Source organism: Ctenocephalides felis, unplaced genomic scaffold, assembly GCF_003426905.1.
Source record: "Ctenocephalides felis isolate EL2017-DRISC unplaced genomic scaffold, ASM342690v1 CF-g0.4_SCAFFOLD_03573, whole genome shotgun sequence".
Taxonomy (NCBI): domain Eukaryota; kingdom Metazoa; phylum Arthropoda; class Insecta; order Siphonaptera; family Pulicidae; genus Ctenocephalides; species Ctenocephalides felis.
This window is the reverse complement of record NW_020539727.1, coordinates 21419805-21445888: the sequence shown is the minus strand read 5'-3', so window position 1 is coordinate 21445888 and position 26084 is coordinate 21419805. Positions and strand designations below refer to the sequence as shown.

Sequence of the window (26084 nt, the reverse complement as noted above, 5' to 3'; positions counted from 1 at the left end):
AAAAATTTGACATTTCACAAAAAAATGTTAACGACTTCAGTAGGAAACAAATAAATTAATTATTCCAAGTTATGTTATAGGCAATATTGCCAAACAAATTATAGATACAAAACATTATTGTAAATAATATGATCATGTTATATTAATTTTCGACCAAGAAGGAAATATTTTGACATTTATAAATTTAGTGCATATTGCATATATGAAATTGACATTAACTATTTAAATTAAATGCAAAAGTAAAAAATCTGATATTTATATAAAAAATTGTATATTTAGATAATGATACTGCGTTGATTTAGACTAATCCATGATATGATTGAATTAATTTTGGAAGTATGAAATGTCAAATAATTTTGAAAATTATAACAAGTTTTTAACTATTTGTCAGAAAGAATATATTTTATTACAAATTCATATCCATATCAAGCACCTAAGTAATAAATAATACTTATTAAATGACATATTATTTATAGACAATATTTAATGCATATTTTAATTAGATTTTTGGACATTTGCTAATTCAAAATAAATTAAAAATAATTGAAAACAATGTCATAAATCTGATATTTATGGAAAAAATAAATATATTTATGTTTCACTTGATTTCAAATAAAGAAAAAACTAATTGCTATGCAAAAATAGATAGTATATTCATCTAAAATTATAGTCTAAATATTACAATTTTGATAAATAATTATCCATTATTACAGTACGAAAATTGATAAAAAATTAATAAAAGTGCCAAAAATCAAACATTTTATAGATTTGGACTCGGATTTCTCAGAACTTTATCCATGTTAGTTTCAGGGATAGTATGAATATCAATTTGCAGTCGAAAATTTATATGATAAGTGATTAAAACAAAATTCTGACAGTTCAAAAAAAATGATTTTTTAACGACTTCAATAAGATACAAATAAATTAATTATTCCAAGTTATGTTATAGGCAATATTGGCAATCAAATTATAGATATAAATTATATCATATTATATTAAATTTCGAACCAAAAAAGAAATATTTTGGCATTTAAAAGTTCAGTGCATATTGGATATATGAAATTGACATTCAATATTTTTAAATTAAATGCAAAAGTAAAAAATCTGATATTTTATATAAGTATTATATATTCAGATAATGGTACTACTGCGTTGATTCAGACTAAAATCTAATTTATTCATTGATTAAAAAAAAATATTCACTATTTGACATAAATGAAATTAAATAAACAAAACACTATGATGCGTTGGAATTAATTATCGAAATGTAGAGAAATTTGTATAATAAAAATATAACATTATTATTAATGTATCACGTATATTATAAGAACTTCTGCAAAGCGGCAAAATATTTTTGATGGCAAAACAGCGTTTGCCAGGTCAGCTAGTATATATTTTTATATATATATATATATATATATATATATATTAATATATATATATTCAATAGATAAGTCCTGGATTTTTTCAATATATTGATTGTTTCTTGCGAACAGTAAATCCAATAATAAAAACAATTTGTTTTTTGAAGATGTTTAATACGACGTTTCGGAACTAGGTACGTTCCATCATCAGGTTTATTCTGTCAAATACAATGTTTTTTAAAATACTGATTAAAATTAATTAACAATGGTCAATACAGATTAATTAGAAAAAAATTTTGTTATATAAGGAATGGATTATGTACGGATAGATCGTAATAAGACTTAACTAAAAGGTTTTATATAAAAATTGAGAAGCGAAAATTATTTACCTGTAATAATTTATATATCCATATCACTATATTTTTTGTTAAAAACACTCGATTTTTTTGGAAGATATTTGTAGATGTTACGACTACACAAGACTTAAACACACTGATATGGATTTCTGTCTGCCAGATGTAAAGGACAAAGCACGGAACTCTTGGCAAAAATGATTTTTTATGGCTCTTGTTTGGTAATTTACGAAAAAAGGAAAAATATTGCTTTAGTAAATGTTGAGAAATATTATGTATATATATATATATATATATATATACATACATACATGAACATGTATATGCACACCTACATACTCATACATACATATGCACATATCTATATATTAATGTATCCACAATTATACACATGAACACATATGCAAGTGTATGTGTATAGTGTATACCCAAAAAAACATACATATAAGCATATATATGGATGTACATATATTATAACATATATACATGTATATATACACATATTCAAAAACTATTAGGATTAATTATTTTTAATCAGGTTTAAAAATTTAAATATGAGTCATGAATGATATTGTGATCTGATCTTTTATTAACACTTTTTGACGAATTCAAAAAGATTAAACTGCTTTCAGAAAAAAGTCTTTAAAAGTACAATCCTCTCTATATAAAATATTGGGTTCAAAGGTGAAATTATGTGAGTTTTCGATGGAATGCTGAACAAGAGTACTTTGGAAATTTCGGCTTTTATGATGAGTGACGCTTAATTCATGTTGTCTCATTCTCTTATGAATGTACTGTGATGTTTGGCCAATGTATTGTTTTTGACAATTTTTGCAAGGGATGGAATAAACTATGTTAGTATTGAATTTAGGAGGGGTGGTGGATTTAATTTTTGAAAACATTTCTTTAAAAGAATATAGAGCTGTTCCTGAAATGAAAATATTTTCTTCTTTGAGTAATTTGGCAAAATAATCAAATAAGCCTTCAATGTAAGGCATGCTGTGAAAAGTTGGTTTAATATTGTTGTCTTGGAATAACTTGGAGATGGATTGATAATTGTTACTTTTATGATAGGAAAGTCTTTTATTGGTAATGGAATTGATGAGGGTGAGGGGATATCCGTTTTCTAATAAAGTTTTAGTTACTAATGTTGTGTTTTGGGTATGAAAAGAAGAGTGAGACAACATGATTGCGTGGTCTATCAAAGAAATGATTGTATTGACTTTATAATTTTTGGGACAATATGACGCGTAATGAAGGTATCTCCTTGTATTTGACAGAATAAACCTGATGATGGAACGTACCTAGTTCCGAAACGTCGTATTAAACATCTTCAAAAAACAAATTGTTTTTTATTATTGGATTTACTGTTCGGAAAAGAAACAATCAATATATATATATATATATATATTATCATTTTAGTTGTCCATACGTTCCCGATTACGAAAGAGTGGGCACAATTTTCACTGCCGATTGCACTGACCAAATCCTGTGGCTTTTCGGACAACATACATTCCCCAAATTTTGCGAACTTCTAGCTTTGCCCGAATACAGCGAATCAGTTATGCTTGGAATCATCACCAGTATTGGAGATTTGACCGAAACATTGGTAATATATACTCATAAAAATTATTAAAATACATATATATATATATATATATATATATATATATATATATAAATTATTATTTGGTTGTTACTGATACTATTATTGTTTGTTTTCAGATGAAGCATTCCAGTGCGGCCCTGTTTGCATTTTTAAAGTCTCAAACGGATAAACCAGAGGAACTGTCTCGATTAGGAAAAGTTATTGTCAGAGTTTTTGCGCAAAATCAAAATGTTGAAAGAGTGTCTTGTGCTATGCTTGTTTTCTTGGATCTACTTCTCAGTTCTGGTAAATATTATCTTCTATATATATATATATATATATATATATATATATATATATATATATATATATATAAAATAAGTCGGGTTTTCCTTCCTGACGTAATAACTCCAGAACGCACGAACCGATTTCGACAATTTTGCATTCGGTGGAAAGATCTCGGGCTTCGCAAGATTTATAGCTAAGAAAATTAGTGGTGCATCATACCCTAATGCTAATTCATGCACCGTAATTAAAAATTCGAGTAATGACATTAGTGAGAATTATCAGAATTATGCTTGGTTAAGTCAACGAATAATTCTTGCTGCAAAGTATAATGATGTACACGCACTGAATTTCACCATTCAATCAAAAATTGCTGGCGATTTGGTGACATACCAATGATTCCGACTGGTCTTCCGTTTGACTTCAAACGATTGCAATTTCCAAGCGTTCGCAATAACAAGTCGCAAGGGCAATCGCTTAGTGTTTGCGGGATAAATTTCAAATAGATTATATAGAATATCATTGTTTTTCACATGGGCAGTTATACGTTGCCTGCTCACGAGTTGGAAAACCATCCGCTTTGTTTGTGTTAACGTCAGACCGAAAAACAAAAAACGTGGTTTACCAAAGAGCACTTCAATGAAACGGATAATTTGCGGATTCACTTTCATTTACTTAGAGAAGTTCAACTAAAAAACACTTCATTTTTGTAATCGAAATAAATTCATTACTGTTGTATAATAAAATCACATTTTTTTCTTTTCAAATATAAAACAAACTAAAAAATTCTTCATCTTTCTCACAAAACCATCTGGTGGCGAAACGAAGCTCGTCGGGTTTGCTAGTATTTTTTTAAAATTTATATCTATAATATATTATTTTTATTTATGTTTTTCTTTTAGGATCCTTCTCCAAAGTTTTCAACGATGATGCAGAGTTTTCAACACAAATTCTGGCTTTATCGAGATCGGAAATAAAGGGTTCTAAAAAGATCTATAAAATTCTGGCCAGTATTAACGTTTTCTGCCAACTAATACAAGTAAGATAATTATAAATAATTTAATATCAGCAAATTGTTGAAAATCTTGGCAGATTCATTGAAATCTTGGCAGATTTTTAGAAATCTTAACAGATTCTTAGAAATCTTAACAGATCCTCAAAAATCTTGACAGAAAATGAATTTTTTAGCATCTTAATGAATATTCTAGCAAATTAATTATTTTTTTAGTGGATTATTGAATTTATTTAAAATTTTAATGATTTTTCTAGCACGATAAACAATTTTTTACAAGTTTATTAAATTTTTCTAGCAGATTTTTTAGTATATTAGTGTTTTTCAGTTGATTAATTAAGTTTTAGCAAAATTCACGAAAATCTTATGAGATTCATGAAAATCTTATGAGATTCATGAAAGTCTTATGAGATTCATGAAAATCTTATGAGATTCGTTAAAATCTTAGCAGATTTTTAGAAATCTTAACAGATTTTTAGAAATCTTAACAGATTTTTTGAAATCTTGGTAGATCTTCAAAAATCTTGGCAGAAAATGACTTTTTTTTAACATCTTAATGAATTTTCTAGCAAGTTAATTAGTTTTTTAGCGGATTATTAAATTTATTTAAAAGTTATATGATTTTTTTATCAGATTAATTATTTTTTTAAAAGATTACAGAATTTTTTAGCAGATTTTTGAAAATCTTGGTATATTAATGAATCTTTTACTATATAAATGAAGCTTATAGTAATCAACAATTTTTTTAGCAGATTCATAAAAACTTTTATGGAATCTTGAAAATCTTATTTGATTAATTAACTTTCTAACAGACTATTAATTTTTTTTATACATCAATGGTTTTTTAGTAATTTAATGATTTTTTTTATGAAAAATTTAATTTTTTTAGCATGTTAGTGAATATTTGAGCAGTTTCATGAAAACTTTAAAAAATTCTTGAAAACGTTTACTGATTCATGAATTTTTTAACATCTTAAGAAATTTATAGTGTTTAATTAATATTTTAACAAATTTATGAAAACTTTGTCATAATCTTTAAGATATTGTTAGATTAATATCAATAATATTTAATATTAATAATAATAATATAGCAGATTATTTAATTTCTTAGTATTTCAGAGTTTTTTTAGTTGATTAAGTAAAGTGATTAAGTTTTAGAAAAATGCAAGAAAATCTTAGCAAGATTTATGAAAATCTTAGTAAAATTCATGAAAATCTTAGCAAGATCTATGAAAATCTTAGTAAGATTCATGAAAATCTTACGAAATTCATAAAAATCTTAGCAGTTTCTTGATGTTCTTAACAGATTCTTCAAAATCTTGACAGAATTATGAAAATTTTGTTATATTTAAAAAAAATCTTGTTGACAAATTTAAGAAAAACTTGAAAATTCAAAAGAAAAATTTAAGAAAACCTTTAAAATATTAAGAAATACCTTATCATTCCTGAAACCTTAAGATTCCTCAAAATCTTAGTAGATTCTTGAAATTCTTAGCAGATTCTTCAAAATCTTAACAGATTCATGAAATTTCTGTTATATTTAAAAAAATGAGTAAAATTTGAAAATTTAAAATAAAAATTTAAAATAAAAATTTAAGAAATTTTTTAAAATATTAAGAAAAACCTTATCTTTCTTGAAACCTTAAGATTCCTGAAAATCTTAGTACATTCATGAAAATCTTAGCAGATTCCTGAAATTCTTAGCAGATTCTTGAAAATCTTAACAGATTCATGAAAATTTTGGTATATTTAAAAAAATCTTGTTGACAAATTTAAGAAGAACTTGAAAATTTAAAAGAAAAAATTAAGAAAATCTTTAAAATATTAAGAAAAACCTTATCATTCCTGAAACTTTAAGATTCCTGAAGATCTAGTAGATTCATGAAAATCTTAGCAGATTCTTGAAGTTCTTAGCAGATTCTTCAAAATCTTAGCAGATTCTTGAAAATCTCAACAGATACATGAAAATTTTGGTGTATTTAAAAAAGTCTTGTTGACAAATTTAAGAAAAACTTGAAAATTTAAAAGAAAAATTTAAGAAAATCTTTAAAATATTAAGAAAAACCTTATCATTTTTGAAACCTTAAGATTCCTGGAAATCTTAGTAGATTCATGAAAACTTAGCAGATTCTTGAAATTCTTAGCAGATTCTTGACAATCTTATTTAAAATTTAAAATCTTATTTTATATTTCAAAAAATCTTCTTGGCAAAATTAAGAAAAACAGAATTTAAAAGAAAAATTTAAGAAAATTATTAAGAAAAACCTTATCATTTTAAGAAAAACTTTGCAGTTTTATATAAATCTTTTGAGATTCAAGAAAATTTTTACAAATTGAGAATCTGCAAAAATATCTTATATTAGACAATTTCATCAAATTTTAAAAAATTGTACTTATAAGAGATTATCTAATTTTATTATTATTCCATATTTTTTTCTTTTTTAGTTTGAAAGTGTGAGAAGAAAAGCACTGATACAAATTTCTGTACTATTGGGCCACTCCGTAATGCACGTTAGGAAAACTACTGCCACTAAATTCTACGAGGCTCTTATAATTCATTCGGATTGTCTGGACATACCTGGTGATGACCTGGACGAGGTAATAATAGAAAACTTACTAATTCTCATTAATATAAGACCCTAGAGCACCTCGATAAAAGAATGTTTCCATAGAATCTGCATATAGAAGTGATGTAGAAGTATCTAGATTTTCTTGGGGATTTTATTTAAAGTATACCGAGTTGCTGTATGTAGATCATTATGATGTTAGTAAATATTATAGATAATTTAATTTTGGACAAATTTGCCAAATATTTTGTGTACTTCAGACACAATGTTTAAAAGTTACAAGAGATATAATAAATAAATGCACCTAAATCAGCTTCAGACAATTAATTTTAATATTTATACTATTATTACTACAGATGGCTAAATTATTACTTACCATTTATATTTTATTTTAGGTGATGACTTATTTGTCAGAAGGAAACTGGGATGGTTCTGTACAAGAAGTTCGAACTATGAGAAACGATGTATGCAAATTATTGGGAGTGCCTCCACCGATAACTCCTGGATCTTCACAAAATAAATAGTTGAAGTAAATATATTTATATATATATATATATATATATATATATATTTAACATTATTATTTTTGTTTCAGATTATTCACTAAAGATATTCCCTCCTTTGTGTGATGCAAACTGTATAAAAAACAATTGTATGTGATAAGTATGATTGACTAAGAAAACTTTTATATGACAATTAAATGGTTAAATGCAAATTTAGTTTATATATTTTTTATATTATATTATGATATTTTTAATAAGTATGCTATTGCAATTTTAAGCTGAGGTATAAATTATATTTACATCGCTTATTTATTTTTATGTTTTAAAAGTATTATTTGGAATTTTTGGGCTTTTTTTTGTGCAAATGCAAACAGATTAAAACTTTCCATAATAAGCTTAATTAAATTTTAAATACAATCATATTTTTTTAATTAATTTATTATATTTTATAGCTTTGTGTGGAGCACTTAATTATGAAATTTAATTTTATGCCAAGGAATTTGCATTTCATGATAGATATTAATAAAACAAATTGAGAATAATATTTTTTTATGAATTTTATAGGCATCACGTATTTATTTTTATGCTTTAAAAGTAATATTAAAATTTTTTAAACTAAAAATTAACTTTTTATCACATTTTATTGATATAATTAGGTTTTTTTCATAAAAAGTTACATAAATATTTAATTTCATAAATACCAAAAAATAAAATTATATCAAATTATATTTTATAGTTTTGTGTAGACTTTATTATAAATTTTAATTTTATGCCAAGGAATTTGCATTTTATAATAGATATTAATAAAATAAATTAAGAGTAAATATTACTCATAAAATATTATTCATAAATTTTATAGACATCACGTATTTATTTTCATGTTTTAAAAGTAATATTTGAATATTTTTGACTGAAAACTTACTTTTTATTACATTTTATTTATATAATTAGGTTCTTCCCATAATCAGTTCGATAAATTTTTAAATTCATAATTAACAATAAATAAAATTACATCAAGCTAAAATATATTTATTAACATTGTTTAGTTAATAATCATTATATATTATAAATTATTTTAACAAGCACTTTTGTATAACTATTTATATAAATAAATAATGATTTTATTGGAAAAATTGTTTGTGTATTTAATTAATATATAGGAATTTGTGTTAAATATCTGTTGAAATAGTTATTATTATTTTTAATTTAATTTCATATATATATATAAATATATAATTTTTGTACAAATATAACTTTTTTGTTTATTGTTTTATTTTTTCATATTTTCATAATATAATATGTGTGTTTTATTTACTGAAAATGATTTAAATTACGACTCAAAACGTATATAAATCTAGAAACAGTTTTTAGGAACATAATTTTAATTAAAAATTTTAACTTTGATTCAAAAATATTACAAAAATAATATATTTTTTTCTAAAAATTGTATATTATATATTATATATGTTATATAATATATATATATTATATATGTTATATATAGGAGTTTTTTTTAAACATAATTTCAAATGTTTATTAATATTTTTAATGTAATTTTATGAATTAAATATGTAATTTTCACATAAATACAACTATTAAGCAAGTTTTTTGTTCATAATATTTAATTTTTTCATATTTTCTAATATAATTTGTGTGTTTTATTCATTGAAAATAATTTAAAGTGGTACTCAAAACGTATAGGAGTCTAAAAACAGTTTTAGGAACATAATTTTAATTAAAAATTTTAATTTTGGTTCAAAAATATTACAAAAATAATATATATTTTTTTAAAATTTTGTGTTTATTTATTTATATATATATAGGAGTTTGTTTTAAACATCATTACATAATGTTTATTATTATTTTTAACGTAATTTTATTAATTAAATATGTAGTTTTTATGTAAATACAAATATTAAGCAAGTTTTTGTTAATTATGATTATTTTTTTTCATATTTTTTAATATAAAATTTGTGTGTTTTATTTACTGAAAATGATTCAAATTAAAACTCAAAACGTGTAGTACTCTATAAAACGTTTTTAGGAACATAATTTGGTTTAAAAATTTTAATTTTGGTTCAAAAATATTACAAAAATGATAGATTTATTTCCGAAATTATGAAAAAATTGTCTTTCCAATATGTGATAAATATTTATTTATAAAACTACAAACATTTATAACAAATAATATAAACAAACTTACTTTAACAACTTTATTATCATTATTATTATTTTATTATTTTTAATATTGTAACTCTGTTATATTTTATTGTTTTACTAGTATTATTTTATTATTCAGAAATTTTATTTATATTATTTATTAATTTTATTCTTATTATTATTTGCTTTTATTAACTTCCCGTAGGGTAAGTTATAGTAATCGCAAAAAAATCGAAAATGAAAATTTTTATATATCTTTACGTTTCAGAGGTTTCTGAACATTTTGGCATACCTTAGAAAAAATGGATGTATGTGTGTGTGTGTGTGTGTGTGTGTGTGTGCGTGTGTGTATGTATGTGCGGATACAAATTTTCGTCGACGATTTCGGGAACACGGATCAACCGATTTGAATAATTTAAAAAACATTCGATTCGTATTGATAAGGAGACGTGCTGATTAGTTTTGGCGAAGGCAGGTCTAGCCGTTCCGGAAATACGGGGCAAAAAGTGCCGAAAACGGTAACTCAGTTTTTAAGAGAACGGAGCGTCCGATTTTAATAATTCAAAAAACATTTTACTTGTATTGACAAGATAAAGAATTGATCAAATTTTCATAAAGGCAGGTCCAGCGGTTTCGGAGATATAACGAAAAAAGTAAAAAAAAATGCCATTTGGCGGTCAAAAATGATCATTAGACATATGCACATCAAATTTTCAGATATTTCATAGAGATTTTAACAATAAGTATAAATTTTGTTTATTTTCCTATGGGTTCCGTACCAATGTTTACCCGTTAGACAGCGACGCCGCGCTTACGCGCTTTATATTTTGTCTCTATGCAGTAAGCAGTACGATTGCTTTGAAAAACAAGTTCAGATCTTCCAAAATATTTCAAAATAAAGAAAACTTTTTTTTTTCAAAAAAAAATTTTTTTTTAAAAAAAATTTTTTTTTCAAAAAAAAGTAATTTTTTGTCCAATTTATAGTTTCTCAAAAATCTTATTTTTTCGAAGTAAATTTTTTTCAAAAATGTTAATCGTTTTTAAAAAAAATAATAATTTTTGGTACGGGAAGTTCCAGCAATTTGCCTTAAGGCACGATGCCCTAATTGCCTTAAGACAAAATTCCACTTACAGCTAGTTTTATATTAAATCATCACACTACGGACATTATTTTAATGTAAATTCTATCCTTTGCACTCTTATTTATTCAAATTTATGTTATTATTTGTCATTATTGCTAGATGTTAATTATTTAACGGTTGTAATAAATATTGAAATTAAAAAGAAAGAAAAAGAAAACTTTAACAACAAATATATTTCAATTACAATTTCAAATTTCATTTTGTGTCTTTGCCCCTCTGCTTATTCCAATAATCCTCCCAATCACGACCATAGCCCCTCGGACTATTCCCGTTGCGTTGCTAACTTCACTCCAAACAAAATGATTCACTTCATCGTTCAACGACGACGAAGAACAAGTAGTGTTGTTTTGGGCGTAACCGAATTAATATTAAATATGTAAACGTCCCCTTAATAATAATAATAATAATATTAATAGTATACCTCCATTATTATTATAATAGTTTTGTAGTACAAGTGCGTTTTGTTACTAAATCGTATGTTGTGTCGACGAAAGTGCAAAGATTAAACATGGACCTGTTTACAAGTGTCTTGTGTTTTCTTGTAAACATAGCTGTTTTTAGTGTAAATGCAGGTAAATATAGTAATTGATAGATGTTGATAATTGATTTGGTAAAATTGTGTGTAAAATGCAGAAGTTAAATTGGTTTTGTACAATGTTTTGTTGGCTTTTATATTTTTGGGTGCACATAACCTCAAAATGGAGAATTTTTGACAAAAATTTTGAGCAATAAATAATTTGATTTATATAAACCAGAATTATTTTACACACACTTGCTACTGCACTAGAATATCCGTTTTTGAATATTATATATATATATATATATATATATATTATTTGTTTTATGTGTTAATTTTAACTTTGTGTCAATAAAGGCTAGGTCTAAGCTTGACACTTGTATTAAATTTGTGTTTGAAACAAATTAAATTGCTTTTGCACAAAATCTATATAGAGATTACATCTAAAATATTACATAGAATCTCCACTAAAACTTCAACTTTATAAATAAATATGATAGGCAAATTGTATGCACTTCGTGTTATCACATCGAAGGGAATAATTAGTTACTATAGTATACTTCTTTCTACTTATATATCGTTATTAAATTTTTTAGTTATATATATACCACATTTGTAATCATATCTATATGCACACTATTTTGTTTCTCAAAGTCTTTATTTTATAGTGACTAATTTAATTCAGTTTATGGGAATTTCTGCTACATTTAGCTTAATAAAGCTTAGTAGTCGACAAGTTTGGCAAAAACGCTTTTGTTTTCTTTTGAAAGCTTTCAGAGAAAATAAATAAATTATCAATGAAGAACCCAAGATCTTTTTTCACTGACACATACTTATAGATATTCATCGATATATTTATTTGTATTTTCTTATGTTTTATGTGTTAATTTTAACTTTGTATCAATAAATGCTAGGTTAAAGCTTCATATTTGTATTAGATTTGTGTATAAAACAAATTTGCACTAAATCTATAGAGAGATTATATCTAAAATATTACATAAAATCTCTACTAAAACTTTTAAATTTTATAAACAAACATGATAGACAAATTGTATGCAATTCGAGTTAATGCATCGAAGACACTAATTATTTTGCCAAGGCCCGAAAGATTTTATTGTATATTTTTTCATACATTTATATTATCAATTATTTGTTTATTTATGCAGATAAATTTATAGTCATATCGAAATACACGCATTATACTCAATTTACTCTTTGATTGAAGTCTTTATTTTAGAGTGACTAATTTAATTCAGTTTATGGAAATTTCTGCTACATTTAGCTAAATAAAGCTTAGTGATGGACAAGTTTGGAGAAAAAGCTTTTGCTTTTGCTCGAAAGCTTTTAGAGATAATAAATTATCCATGAAGAACCCAAGATCTTTTTTCTCCGATACACACATTATTTCTTATAGATCTTCATTGTATTTATGTATCCTATACATGGTCCATACCTAATTCGATTACAAATATTATGAATAACAAAGGTCCTTAATAGGACCCTTGGGGTACTCCAGTTTTGCTTTGTTTTTCATAACCGCAACTGACAAAAATTTTGAGCAATGGTTTGAAATTAGTATAATTTATTTAAATACACCAGAAATATTATACACACACTTGATAGTGCATCAGCATATTTATTTTTAAATATTAAATACATTTATTTTTATTTATTTATGTTTTGTGTGTTAAAATTAACTTTTGTGTCAATAAAGGCTAGGTTCAAGCTTGATATTTGTATTAAATTTGTGTATGAAACAAATGCACAAAATCTATCGAGAGGTTACATCTAAAATACTACATAGAATCTCCACTAAAACTTTACCTTTATAAAAAAACATGATAGACAAATTGTATGCAATTCGTGTTAACACATCGAAGAGAATAATTATCAAAACCAGATAGATTTTATTGTATACTTTTTCTTACTTATATATCGTTATTTACTCTTATAAATTACTTATATATATATATATATATATATATATATATATATATATATATATATATATATATATATATATATACATATATGGAGAAAAAGCTTTTGCTTTTGCTTGAAAGCTTTCAGAGAAAATAAATAAATTATCCATGAAGAATCCACGATCTTTTTTCACCGACACACACTTATAGATATTCATTGATATATTTATTTTTATTTTCTTATGTTTTATGTGTTAATTTTAACTTTGTGTCAATAAAGGGTAGGTCCAAGCTTTTGACATTTGTATTAAATTTGTGCTTGAAATAAATTGAATTGCTTTTGCACAAAATCTATATAGAGATAACATCTAAAATATTACATAAAATCTCTACTAAAACTTCTACTTTATAAATAAACATGCAAACAGGCAAATTGTATGCAATTCGAGTGAATGCTTCAGTGACTAATTATTTTGCCAAGGCCCAAATATATATTGAGTTGTATTTTTTTTTTTACATATATATATTATTTATTTGTTTATTTATGTAGATACCTATTGGCTGTGTGCAGTAAATTTTGTAATTGTATTGATATGCACACATTATCCTCAATTTACTATTTGATTGAAGTCTTTAATTTGGAGCAGCAAATTCAATATATGGGAATTCTTGCTACATTTAGCAATAGTAACAAGTTTGGAGAAAAAGCTTTTGCTTTTGCTTGAAAGCTTTCAGAGAAAATAAATAAATTATCCATGTAGAACCCAAGATCTTTTTTCACTGAAACACACTTATAGATCTTCTTTGTATTCTATATATAGTCCTATATCATTGTATCCTATACATGATTTAAACCTATATCATTTACAAATATTATGGACAACAAAGGTCCTTAATATGACCCTTGTGGTACTCCAGTTTTGCTTTGTTTTTCATAACCTCAAAAGAGAAATTTTGACAAAAATGTTGAGCAATGGCTTGGATTGGAAATGGAAATATTATACACACTTTTAACTGCATCAGATGATTTATTTTCAATATTGTATATATATTTTTTTATTTATTTATGTTTTGTGTGTTGATTTTAACTTTGTGTCAATAAATGCTAGGTCCAAGTTTGATATTTGTATTAAATTTGTGTATAAAACAAATTTGCACAATATAGAGAGATTATATCTAAAATATTACATGAAATCTTTACTAAAACTTCAACTTTATAAACAAACATGATAGACAAATTGTATGCAATTCATGTTAACACATCGAAGAGAATAATTAGTTATTTTATCAAAACCAGATAGATTGTATTAAATCTATAGAGAGATTATATCTAAAATATTCCATAAAATCTCCTCTAAAACTTTTACTTTATAAAAAAAACATGATAGACAAATTTTATGCAATTCGTGTTAACATATCAAAGAGAATAATTAGTTATTTTATCAAAACCAGATAGATTGCATTCAATATATAGAGAGATTATATCTAAAATATTACAGAAAATCTCTACTAAAACTTTATTTTATAAACAAACATGATAGACAAATTTTATGCAATTCGTGTTAACACATAGAACAGAATAATTAGTTATTTTATCAAAACCAGATATAATACAAATATTATGAATAACAAAGATCCTTAATAGGACCCTTGTGGTACTCCAATAAAAATAATAATAAAACATGCACTAACTAATATTGCTTCTAACATTTTTAAGGAATGTTTGCAGATTCTTGAAAATTATGAAAAATTCTTGAAAATCCAAGTAATGTCTCGGCAGAATTTTGATAATCATTGTATCCTATATATGGTCTATACCTTTATCATTTACGAATATTATGAATAACAAAGGTCTTTAATAGGACCCTTGTGGAACTCCAATTTTGCTTTGTTACTTTTAAGACATTTATCTAATGAAGAGAATGATTAGCTATTTAATAAAATGATTAATTACTGACTATTTTTGTTTATATTAGTTTTGGATTTTAAAATATAGTTTCTATATATTTTATTTTCCTTTTCTTTCAGAGTTTGTGTCAAAATATTACTCAGAATACGAATGTAACACCCCATTGCTCGATAGAGCTGCCTTAAAAGCCACCTCACATTTGAGCGAAAGAGGCCCTGAAAATGCAAGACTAGAAGGTCAGTTTTATATTTTGATTTATATGTATTATAGTACTCGTATTGCATGCTGTAGATAAATGTTGTAAATAATATTAAATTAGGTATTAACCTTTTAGTAGATATTTTGATGTTTTGTATCAGATCGAGAAGGAAATGTGTTAGGAAATCATTATAAATATATAATGAAATAGAAAAATTTATCGATATACAAAATAGTATTTGATTTGGAAAACTGTATATCGAAATAGGTTTCTGATAACTTTATTAGAAATTGATCATGATTGTATTATTGGTAATGGACTGGTTTTAAATGTTTACTGTTTAAATACAGTTTTTTTTTATATAGTACTATATTTGAAGTAAATTCAATTTGGGAAAATTCTTCATGTAACCTGTAGCATAGGATTATTGTTGACCAAGTATTTTCTTGACTCGTTTCCTAGTTTTGTTTATCTGGAAATACATTGATTTTAGTCTTTTTTTCTACTCCTTGATTGCTTTATTAGACTTTTTCTAAATAATATCTATAAACCACCACATAGAACTTTTTTCTTTAACTTTTGTTGAGCTCTTAGGGACGCACCGTTTGTACTACAAACTTGAAATTTGAGTATGTTTTACATCAATATGTCTACTATGACGACAAATACTAAAATCAATGAGTTTTATTTAAAAATTTTGAGTTATTAACTTTTTTAAAACAAAAAGTACCCAAAACTTGGCTAAGGTTTAAGTTCTGTATTTTGATGAGCTCTTCAGGACGTACCGTTTGTACTACAAACTTGAAATTTGAATATGTTTTTCATCAACGTGTCTACTATGACAACAAATACTAAAATCAATGAGTTTAATTTCAAAATTTTGAGAGATTATCTTTTTTAGACAAAAAGTACCCAAAACTTGGCCAAGGTTTAAGTTATGTATTTTGATGAGCTCTTTAGGACGTACCGTTTGTACCACAAACTTGGAATTTGAGTATATTTTATATCAACATGTCTACTATGATGACAAATACTTAAATCGATGAGATTTCTTTAAAAGTTTTGAGATATTAAATTTTTTTAACAAAAAGTACAAAAAAAGTTGGTAGAGATCTGCTTTTTGATGAGTTTATAAGGACACACTGTTTGTACTACAAATTTAAATTGAGATTTATAAATTACACTGATGGAAAAAACATTTTTACAGTATTTCATAAAATAAATTATATACAAATTTTCAATAATTTCTAATAGTTTGTTCAAATTTTTGATAGTTTTATGAAATCCTTAAATTTTACCAATTTTAGATCATTCAAATCGGACGCTTAGTTCACTCAAAAATTGCCATTTCTTGCACATTTAGCTCTGTATCTTCAAAATGGCGGCACCTGTCTTTGCCAAAAACTAATCACTTCTTTTCCCAATCATTACAAATTGAATGTTCATTAGATCATTCAAATCCGATATTCCGTTCTCTCAAAAACTCGATTTCTATTTTCTGCACTCTTTGCTATAGAAGTATCTCCGTAACGGCTGGACCTGCCTTTGACAAAAACTAATCAGCACATCTCCCTATCAATAGGAATCGAATTATTTTTGAACCATTCAAATCGGTTGATCCGTGTTCCCGAAATCGTCGACGAAAATTTGTATCCGCACACACACGCACACACACATACATCCATTTTTTCTGAGGTATGCCAAAATGTTCAGAAACCTTCAAAACGACGAGATATGCAAAAATTTTCATTTTCGATTTTTCGGCCCATTACTATAACTACGGGAAGTTAAAAACTAGAAAAAAACATGGACAAGATATGCATTTCGATGAGTTCTAAATTCAAATCGAAATTTTCAAATTTCACTGATGGGAAAAGATTTTTGCAGTATCTTTATATACAAGTTGATCTGATACAAAACATTTTGCACCGTCCAATAACCCAAATTCCACAAACAACAACAAGAACAATCAATATTTCAACTCATTCGTCGATTATTAAAATATCAATTTTTAAAATAACCGTTCTCAAAAATTCTCAATAAAAACACAATGGCGAGAGGTCGAGACCAGGTCAATCTTTAATGGAAATATAGAAACATATGTGCACGTCATAAATAAATCCACAAAATCAAAACAAACAAACAAACATTTTAAATGGAACCATCAAGTCAAGTTGTCTTTCTGTTTCTCTTCAGGTTGAGTAGAAAGGACACAGACTTGTAAGGCGGTGGACAATTTAAAATAAAAAGTTTTAAGTGTTTTTTTTATCAAAATGGTGGTTAGTGTACGTTGGGCTTTCAACGTGTCCTCCTGGACTCCTACAAAAATGCAAATGCAATTCGCCTTATCCTGCATCCAGCAGGAGGAGAAGGATAGGATCAGTAAATACGTTTTTGGGGACTCTTTTAAGGCGTCTTTGGTGGGACGTCTGATGCTCCGAAAGTTTGTTCATGTCGTCACCGGTTTGCAGTACAACGAGATCAAATTTAGACGTGATGATAAGGGCAAACCCTTTTTGGACAACTCCGATTACCAATTGGACGTCAACGTTTCCCACCAGGGCAACTATGCAGTCCTTGCTGGCGAACTTGGCCCTTGCAAACTTGGTGTAGACGTCATGAAAATGGAGTACACGACCAAAAACAGACCCTTGGCAGAGTTTTTTAGGCTCATGACCAGACATTTCTCACCCCTCGAATGGTGCAACATCAAACAAGGAGCCAACGAGCAAAAACAAACCGAAGGCTTCTACAGACACTGGTGCCTAAAAGAGTCCTACGTCAAAAACTTGGGATGTGGCATCACTGTCAACTTACAAAATATTTCATTCGAAATCCAAAATCGTACTTTGTCTGAAGACAAAGTCGTCTCGGATACAGTTTGCAAGGTGAATGGTGAATATTTAGACGGTTGGAGGTTCGAGGAGTCTTTGCTCGATGAGGATCATTGTGTTGCTGTTTCTTTGTATTCGAAGGGGGACAAACCACCAATTAAGTTGTTCGAGTTTCTGAATTTTAATGATTTGGTTAAAAATGCTGTGCCTTTGCTCGAACCTGACCCAGAATTGTGCGACGAATTTTTTAAAAAGGAATCTCATCCTTACATAAATAATTAAATAATATAAGAAATATATATGTGTATAAAATTATTTTGAGAATTTTTGAGGACTATATATTTAGTGATAAATATAAAATTATATTTTATAAGTTGATTGTTAATTTTATGTAGTTTTATATGTATATCGTATTTAGACTAAAAGCATGTCATGTAGTTTTTTATATAATAAATATTTTTAACACATATTTGTATATATAAATATACTAGCTGACCCGGCAAACGTTGTTTTGCTAAGTAAGGTATATTCTAAACAATTTCTAGAGAATCAAAAATATTAATACTTTAGGTGTATAAGGATGTATTGTTCCAATGCTATATAGAATGAAATATTATAAAAACAATAAACTCCATTAGTTTGTCTATCTTTTGTCAATACAATCAAACTGGAAGTTTTATACACTTTCGATAGAAAACATGGTATAATCCAATCCAAGTCTTTTTTGGTCTTTCGACTTATTGATTACGTTTCAAGTTTTTCAGATTCTTTTTGGATTCTGGAGTTTGTGTATAATTGTAAATAATACTACTGAGCTTACACAAATATTTTAAATTTCTGCGAGGAGAGATAGAAAATTTATATATTACTATCTATTCTTTGATAAATTCTGGGAAATTATAACTGGGAAAATATTATTCGACAAAATGTCCCTTTGATCGATACCAAATTTAGGTTCTGAATTCAAATAACATAAATAAAAAATAACATAACCTAGAAAATGTTTTATAAATACCAATGAGTATATAATTATACAAATGAGATCTTTCAGAGCACTGTGTTTGAGATAAATATGCCAAAAAGTGCATTTTCATATTAACATTTCAAAAAAGTTGATATTTTGAGTATCTAGTAACACTTGAGGCCCGTTTACGAACGTTTTTGTATATAAATCAAACTACAAACAAAACTACTTACTACAATTTAATCATAATTAAATAATATTTACGTAAAACATCCTATTAAACGTAATTGAACATTTGACCCACCGTCCATTGTTTTATTCAAATTACACTTCTTCAAAAACGGCCAAATCGGTTTAGCCGTTTTCGAGTTTTAGCGGATCATTTGATCGAGAGCTTCATTTTTATAAATAAGATTAATATTTAACGTATAAAGAGCAATTATTAAGATTGTTAAAAATATTATAAGATCTTTGAAAATTTCAAAAGGTTTTACCAAATATTGGAAGATCTTGACAAGATAATCTTGATAGTTTCAGAAAACTGTTTAAATTTTGCTAGATTTTGAAAAACATTGCGAGGTATTAGACAGTATATTGGCAGGTTCTTGAAAATTTTACCAAAATCTTAAAAATATCACTAGATGCATATTAGAAATTTTTGGCAAATTCTTGAAAGTTAAGATAGGTTTTTGAAAATCATGTCAAATTTTTGAAAATCCAAATAAATTCCTGAGAAATTTTTGATAACCCTAGCAAGTTCTTGAAAATCTTAACAAATTTCAGAAAATTTAACCAGATATTAAGGAATGTTAGCAGATTCTTGAAAATTATGACAAATTCTTGAAAATCTAAGTAATGCCTCATACATTTTTGATAATCCTAACAAGTTTTTGAAAATCTTGGCGGATTTTAAAAAATTTAACCAGATATTAAGGAATGTTGGAAGATTCTTGAAAATTTTGACCGATTTTACAAAATTATCCCAGGATTTAAAAAAAAATCCTGGCAGGTTCTTGAAACTCTTTGCATATTCTTAAAAATTTGGATGGATTCTTGAAAATAGCGAAAGGTTTTAGAAATTTTAACCAGATATTATAAAATCGCTTGGCAGATCCTTGAACACATTCGACAGATTTATTCAATTCTTGATATTTTCATCAGATATTCGGGTTTTGTGAAATTCTCGCTTTTGGAAAATAATAATCAAAACAATTTTATCAAATTCAAAACAATTTTACCAGATTCCTGATTAGTCACCTCACAACAATGATTTTATTAAAAAATATATTGACAAACAGTTCTTTTTTACTGAATATTTTTTTCATTTTTGATTTAAAATGTTTCCAACTTCTGCCTCATATTTCAAGTCATCATAAATTGAACAATGATATCAATATCAATAGCATCTGCATAATATTTTTGCATATTTTGCACTTGTATCGAATTTTGCATTTTATTTGCATATTTGCTTAATGGAAGTCTATTAATGATGGACAATGGATATAAAAAATTATATACTCGTACATATATATTTTATGTGATTCTTGATTGTCGAATACGACAAATTCTTAAAAATAATAGAAATAAATAGTTTTTCTTAAACCTCGTATTTTTTTTTAGAGTTTTCTTACCCTTAATAGTTTATTCGAATATCGAATTTTTCTTAAATACTTTAAGAAAGTTCATAGATTCTTGTAATTTTAACTGATGCTCTAAACTTCTTGAAAATCTCACCAAAGTATTGAAAATATTACCAGGTTCTTAGAGATTCTCGAAAATTCTTCCAAATTCTTGGAAATCTCACCAAATTATTGAAAATATCATCAGGTTTAAAAATTCTTGAAAATTTTCACCAACCTTGGTTAATTGTTGAAAGTACGGTTTAAAATTTTTATAACAGATCCTAGAAAGTCCAATCTCATCTCACGAGCTTTTGATAAATAGTAGCACATCTTATTTTAAAACAAACCAATAATAATTAAATGCATTTTGCTCATTAAGAATGATTTGTTGGTTGGCACAAATCCTGCAGTTCTCAGACAATTCATACCCTCAATTCTAAAAACAAGTTGACATACTTTTCTATTATTACCATCATCATACCCTGTCCCATTTCTAGTTATGTCTTTATATTTCTTCTGGAACCGGATTGAAGAATAAACTTTTGCTAAATTACTATAACGATGTTACGGAACTCTTCGTCGGTTCGTCCCCCGGTTGCATGTTTTAAATCATTTTATTACTGTATCATTCATTTGGGTGCCCGCGATGTCTCCGATGGAGCCCTAGGGCGGCGCCCCCCAATCTTTGGCGATAAACACTCGATCGGAAAAGTTACTCCGGGAAATAAAAAATTGAGAAAGTGAAGCTCGGGGGAATGGAAATGGAATTGATAATAATAAGTTGATTGTAATAAAGGATACTAAATACTTTTTGCCTTGCAAAAGTTGCCCCTTTTTTCAATCTTATTTGTTGATTCTATTGATTCTGGCTGGGTCATTAGAATTAAAATAAGTTAAAATAATACCTAGTTTTGTATGTCCCTATTTGCCTTGGGATTTTTTATCTCGTAAACATGAATTAAAAAAATAAGAATGAAGGAATTTAATTCAAACTCTTAATGTACAAAAAAATCACCCATTTCATATTCAAATATTTTTCAGGTCTTTGGTATAAAAAATAACTATATCGATTTAGCAGTTTGTTTCAAAGTGATTTTATTTTTGCCTTCAATGCTCTAAAAAGTTTTTTACGAGTGCATCGAGCATTTGACCCCGCATGATCCGAGTTCATTTAGTAGATTATACTTATACATTTATATATATACATATGTATATATATATATATATATATATATATACTAGCTGACCCGGCAAACGCTGTTTTGCCATAAAAAATATTTTTCCGCATTGCAAAAGTTCTTATAATATACATGATATATTAATAATAATGTTACATTTTTATTACACGAATTTCTTTACATTTTGATAATTAATTCGAACGCATCATAGTGCTTTGTTTATTTTAATTTTATTTATGTCAAATAGTGAAATATTTTTAATCAATGAATAAATTAGATTTTAGTCTGAATCATCGCAGTACCATTATCTAAATATATAATTTTTATATAAATATCAGATTTTTTACTTTTGTATTTAATTTAAAAATATTGAATGTCAATTTCAAATATTCAATATGCACTGAATTTTTAAATGCCAAAATATATATATATATATATATATATATATATATTCTATAAAAGAAGATACGGAACTTTGCTACTATCGAAAATAAGTGCAGGTTGACATGCAATCAGTATAAAACTCATACTGGAAAATCAAATCAAATAATTTTTGACATAAATTAACTTCTATAATTAATTACAATTGTAATTAACACGTCATTAGGGCAAAGGTCAAAGGTCAATTGAATTTTGTTTTTAACTTATTTGATAATTATTACCAAGATATATATATATATATATATATATATATATACTAGATGACCCGACAGACGTTGTCCTGTACCCACATCTACGTTTTTTTAATATCCTATACTAATATTTACCGTTCAGTTAAATATAATAATTATCGTTTTTCGAATTATTATTTACACCAATATATGAGTGATGTTAAATGAAGAACTGCTTCAAATAAAATGACGATTCTCAATTCCCACAGTTAACACATTATCCTTTTAAACAAATACTTTATTGTTCAATAAAATTGTATATTAAAAATTATACATTGCAATTTATAGAACAAATTTATTTCCAATTGCTCAATTTATTTTAATGTCAAGGGTTATACAATATTTTCAGTCATACCTGTAGATGTAGATTTACGACTAAAACATTGATTTTCCAAATTTATCACACAAAAAATCATCGCCTGCCTTTGTGATTTATAGCATAAGATATACGTATTGGAAATTGAAGTCTTTTAAAAGGTATAACAAATTTAGAAAGAATTAATATATAGCATTCGCGGTAAAGGTACAATATCACATTGGATTTTACTAAAAAATAATTGCTTCAATAACGTTGCCTATAATTTTTATAATTTCGTACCATATTTTAATTGGCTTTTAGTAATTTTAATATCTAAATTACATTTTTCTCATTAATAATTTAATATACATTATTACTTAAGTTCATATTTGAAGTGAATTTGTCAATTCTTGTTCTCGTGCTCTATTCAACCTACGATCAACAAAATTATTGCAGTAAATATAGAGAGGAAAAAAGCGTGTGCCTTGCGATTTTTTTTACTGTGCTCCAATTTACTTAAAGGGTTAAAGGGCTCGAAAGACACTTTGGTTGAACAGCCGCGCACTCTTTAAACAATCATTAGTCAGAACTTCAAACGATGATTAGTCAGAAAAAGACCTTGAATTTTATACATATCTTTTATTCTTTCAGAGATATAAATATAAATCGTTTGTACTAAAGTTGTGGTATTTTCTAGAATCCATCAAGATCTCTTAAACCAAATTAATTCTAGATGGAATACGATTATTTTTAATTTTGGTGGAAATGGAACTCATAAACTATTTGATTTAAATGAAAAAACATTGTATGCGTCTTTTATTTGCATGATAGCTCGCTCATGTATGTATGTATGTGTATGTATGTATAAATGTCCCACATAGTTAGGATTTGATTTAGAATCCCCTAGTTTCACGGATTGTTTCTGACAGCCTTTACTAATAGGATTAAACATATGGGTGACAACACCCTTAAATCTGATTAAGAATTTTTTTATATATATATATATATATAATATATATATATTACAACAGTAAATTACGATTTGTGTCAACTATTACGAATTTCTCTATTGTAAATCAGCACCAATTTCTTCTAATAAGCACGCTATAGATGATAATTTAATAAAAATTATGTTGAAACTAATGTAATATCCCTGGTGAAGAAGGAATTTTCTTTAACTAACCAAGAAAATAATCAAATTTCAATGGGGATTTAAAATTCCATGCAATTGATTGATGGTGTTCCAATTTTATGTTGCTAATCAAAAAAGTTAATAATAGAATTATAGCCAAAAGAACAAAACTAATCTTTTACTCACCTACACGAAGATGAACCTCAACCAGAAAAGATTAATAGAATTTAACCAAAATGATTAAAATATGAACTAACGTTCTCCAGTAGTCTATACTAACCTATGTCCATGGATTCTATTTCTAAATTGTGAAAAATGTACTTACTAACTTTGTAATAATCCGCCTTCAGAAATCTTGAAAAGCACTTGAAATTGCCCAAAACTCACGTTAAAATTGTAAATAAATCATAATAATCTCATCAGCAAGCTCATGAGAAAGTTACAAAAGTATTAACCAAAATGATTTACAAAAAATGGTCTCATGTAATAAATCACTTACAAACCTTCTACTGATGTATATTTGTGGAAGTATTTAATAAACATCAATATAGTTGGAGGTAATTTTACCAAAATATCCCACTAATCTCAATAATTGGGTTAAAGGTCTGAAACTAACAGTATCCTTCTAACTAAAACCAGCACAACACCATACTAACCATCACCAGGAATGGGGAAAATTCTCAACTAACCAAAATTATTAACCCAATTGGTACCTTGTAATGGCATTTTGACCATTATCCAGGAGGAAACGCCTGGACGGCCAGAAATTCCGATTTCGACCAGAGGCTGATAATCGATCTGGGCCAGATAATGAATGTGACCAGGATTGCCATCCAGGGAAGGGCTCATAGTACTGAATTCGTTACCGAATTTGCCATCAGTTACGGACACAACGGGTTGGACTATGCTGATTATAAGGAACCTGGAGGTTACACTAAGGTAGAAAGGGATAAAGGAAATAGGAATAGTAATATTTTTTTTTTATAATTTTATTTGAACAACGATCAGAACTTATGGGTTCTATGAGCTGTTGTGATTAATATCTTACAAGCCGGGTGAGGGCTATTTTCACTTGGAAACATATTGCTATCTATATTTCCAAGTGAAAATCGTTGTCAATGTTGCCTGACAACAGGCTGCTCGAAGTGGGTATCGAACCCGGGACCTCTGAAACAAGTCCCGTCACTCTTAACCGCTTACCTACGGGCGAGCCCAAATAGTTGGAGGGATAGAACATTTTGAAATAGAATTTAACTAGTGGGGCGCATGTCATCGTGCCTTAAGGCAAATTGCTGGTACTTCCCGTACCAATTTTTTTTTTTTTTTAAAGATTAACATTAATGAAAAACATTTACTCTGAAAAAATTAGATTTTTGAGAAACCATACATTTTTGACAAAAATTTACCTTTTTTCGAAAATGAACTTTTCGAAGACAAATTTTTTTGAAATATTTTGGAAATTCTGAACTTTTTTCAAAGCAATCGTACTGCTTTAACTGCATAGAAACGCGTAAGAGCCGCGTCCCCGTTTAACGGATAAACCTTGGTACGGAATGTAAACAAAATTTATACTTATTGTTAAAATCTCCTTAAAATATCTGATAATTTTATGTGCATATGTCTAATGATCATTTTTGACCGCCAAATGGCATTTTTTGTTACTGTTTTTACTAGATCTCCGAAACCACTAGACCTGCCTTCATGAAAATTTGATCAATTCTTCATCTTGTTAATACAAGTGAAGTTTTTGAATTATTCAAATAGGACGCATCGTTCTCTTAAAAACTGAGTTACTGTTTTCGGCACTTTTTGCCCCGTATCTTCAAAACGGCTAGACCTGCCTTTGCTAAAAACTAATCAACAC

At 26.7% G+C, this 26084-nt stretch overlaps 3 protein-coding genes across 3 annotated transcripts in view; all 3 read left to right on the top strand.

Annotated features, from left to right (window-relative positions):
* Positions 1–7805, top strand: part of LOC113388997 (tubulin-specific chaperone D) — a 32042-nt gene extending 24237 nt beyond the window's left edge. The window contains exons 14-19 of the mRNA XM_026626028.1: positions 3140–3326; positions 3443–3611; positions 4493–4629; positions 7048–7200; positions 7565–7698; positions 7765–7805. Coding sequence (XP_026481813.1) covers positions 3140–3326; positions 3443–3611; positions 4493–4629; positions 7048–7200; positions 7565–7693 — 775 coding nt within the window. The 3' untranslated portion in view covers positions 7694–7698; positions 7765–7805. The remainder of the gene's footprint in view (positions 1–3139; positions 3327–3442; positions 3612–4492; positions 4630–7047; positions 7201–7564; positions 7699–7764) is intronic.
* Positions 7806–11527: 3722 nt separating this feature from the next.
* LOC113389752 (L-aminoadipate-semialdehyde dehydrogenase-phosphopantetheinyl transferase) lies at positions 11528–18637 on the top strand. Its single transcript, XM_026626762.1, has 3 exons — positions 11528–11546; positions 15442–15558; positions 17718–18637. The coding sequence occupies exon 3, from the start codon at positions 17795–17797 to the stop codon at positions 18635–18637; it is 843 nt and encodes a 280-aa protein (XP_026482547.1). The 5' UTR covers positions 11528–11546; positions 15442–15558; positions 17718–17794.
* A 6393-nt stretch (positions 18638–25030) lies between these two features.
* Positions 25031–26084, top strand: part of LOC113389751 (tubulin-specific chaperone D-like) — a 5541-nt gene continuing 4487 nt past the window's right edge. Inside the window, exon 1 of the mRNA XM_026626761.1 lies at positions 25031–25187. Within this exon, the coding sequence (XP_026482546.1) occupies positions 25031–25187 (157 nt within the window). The remainder of the gene's footprint in view (positions 25188–26084) is intronic.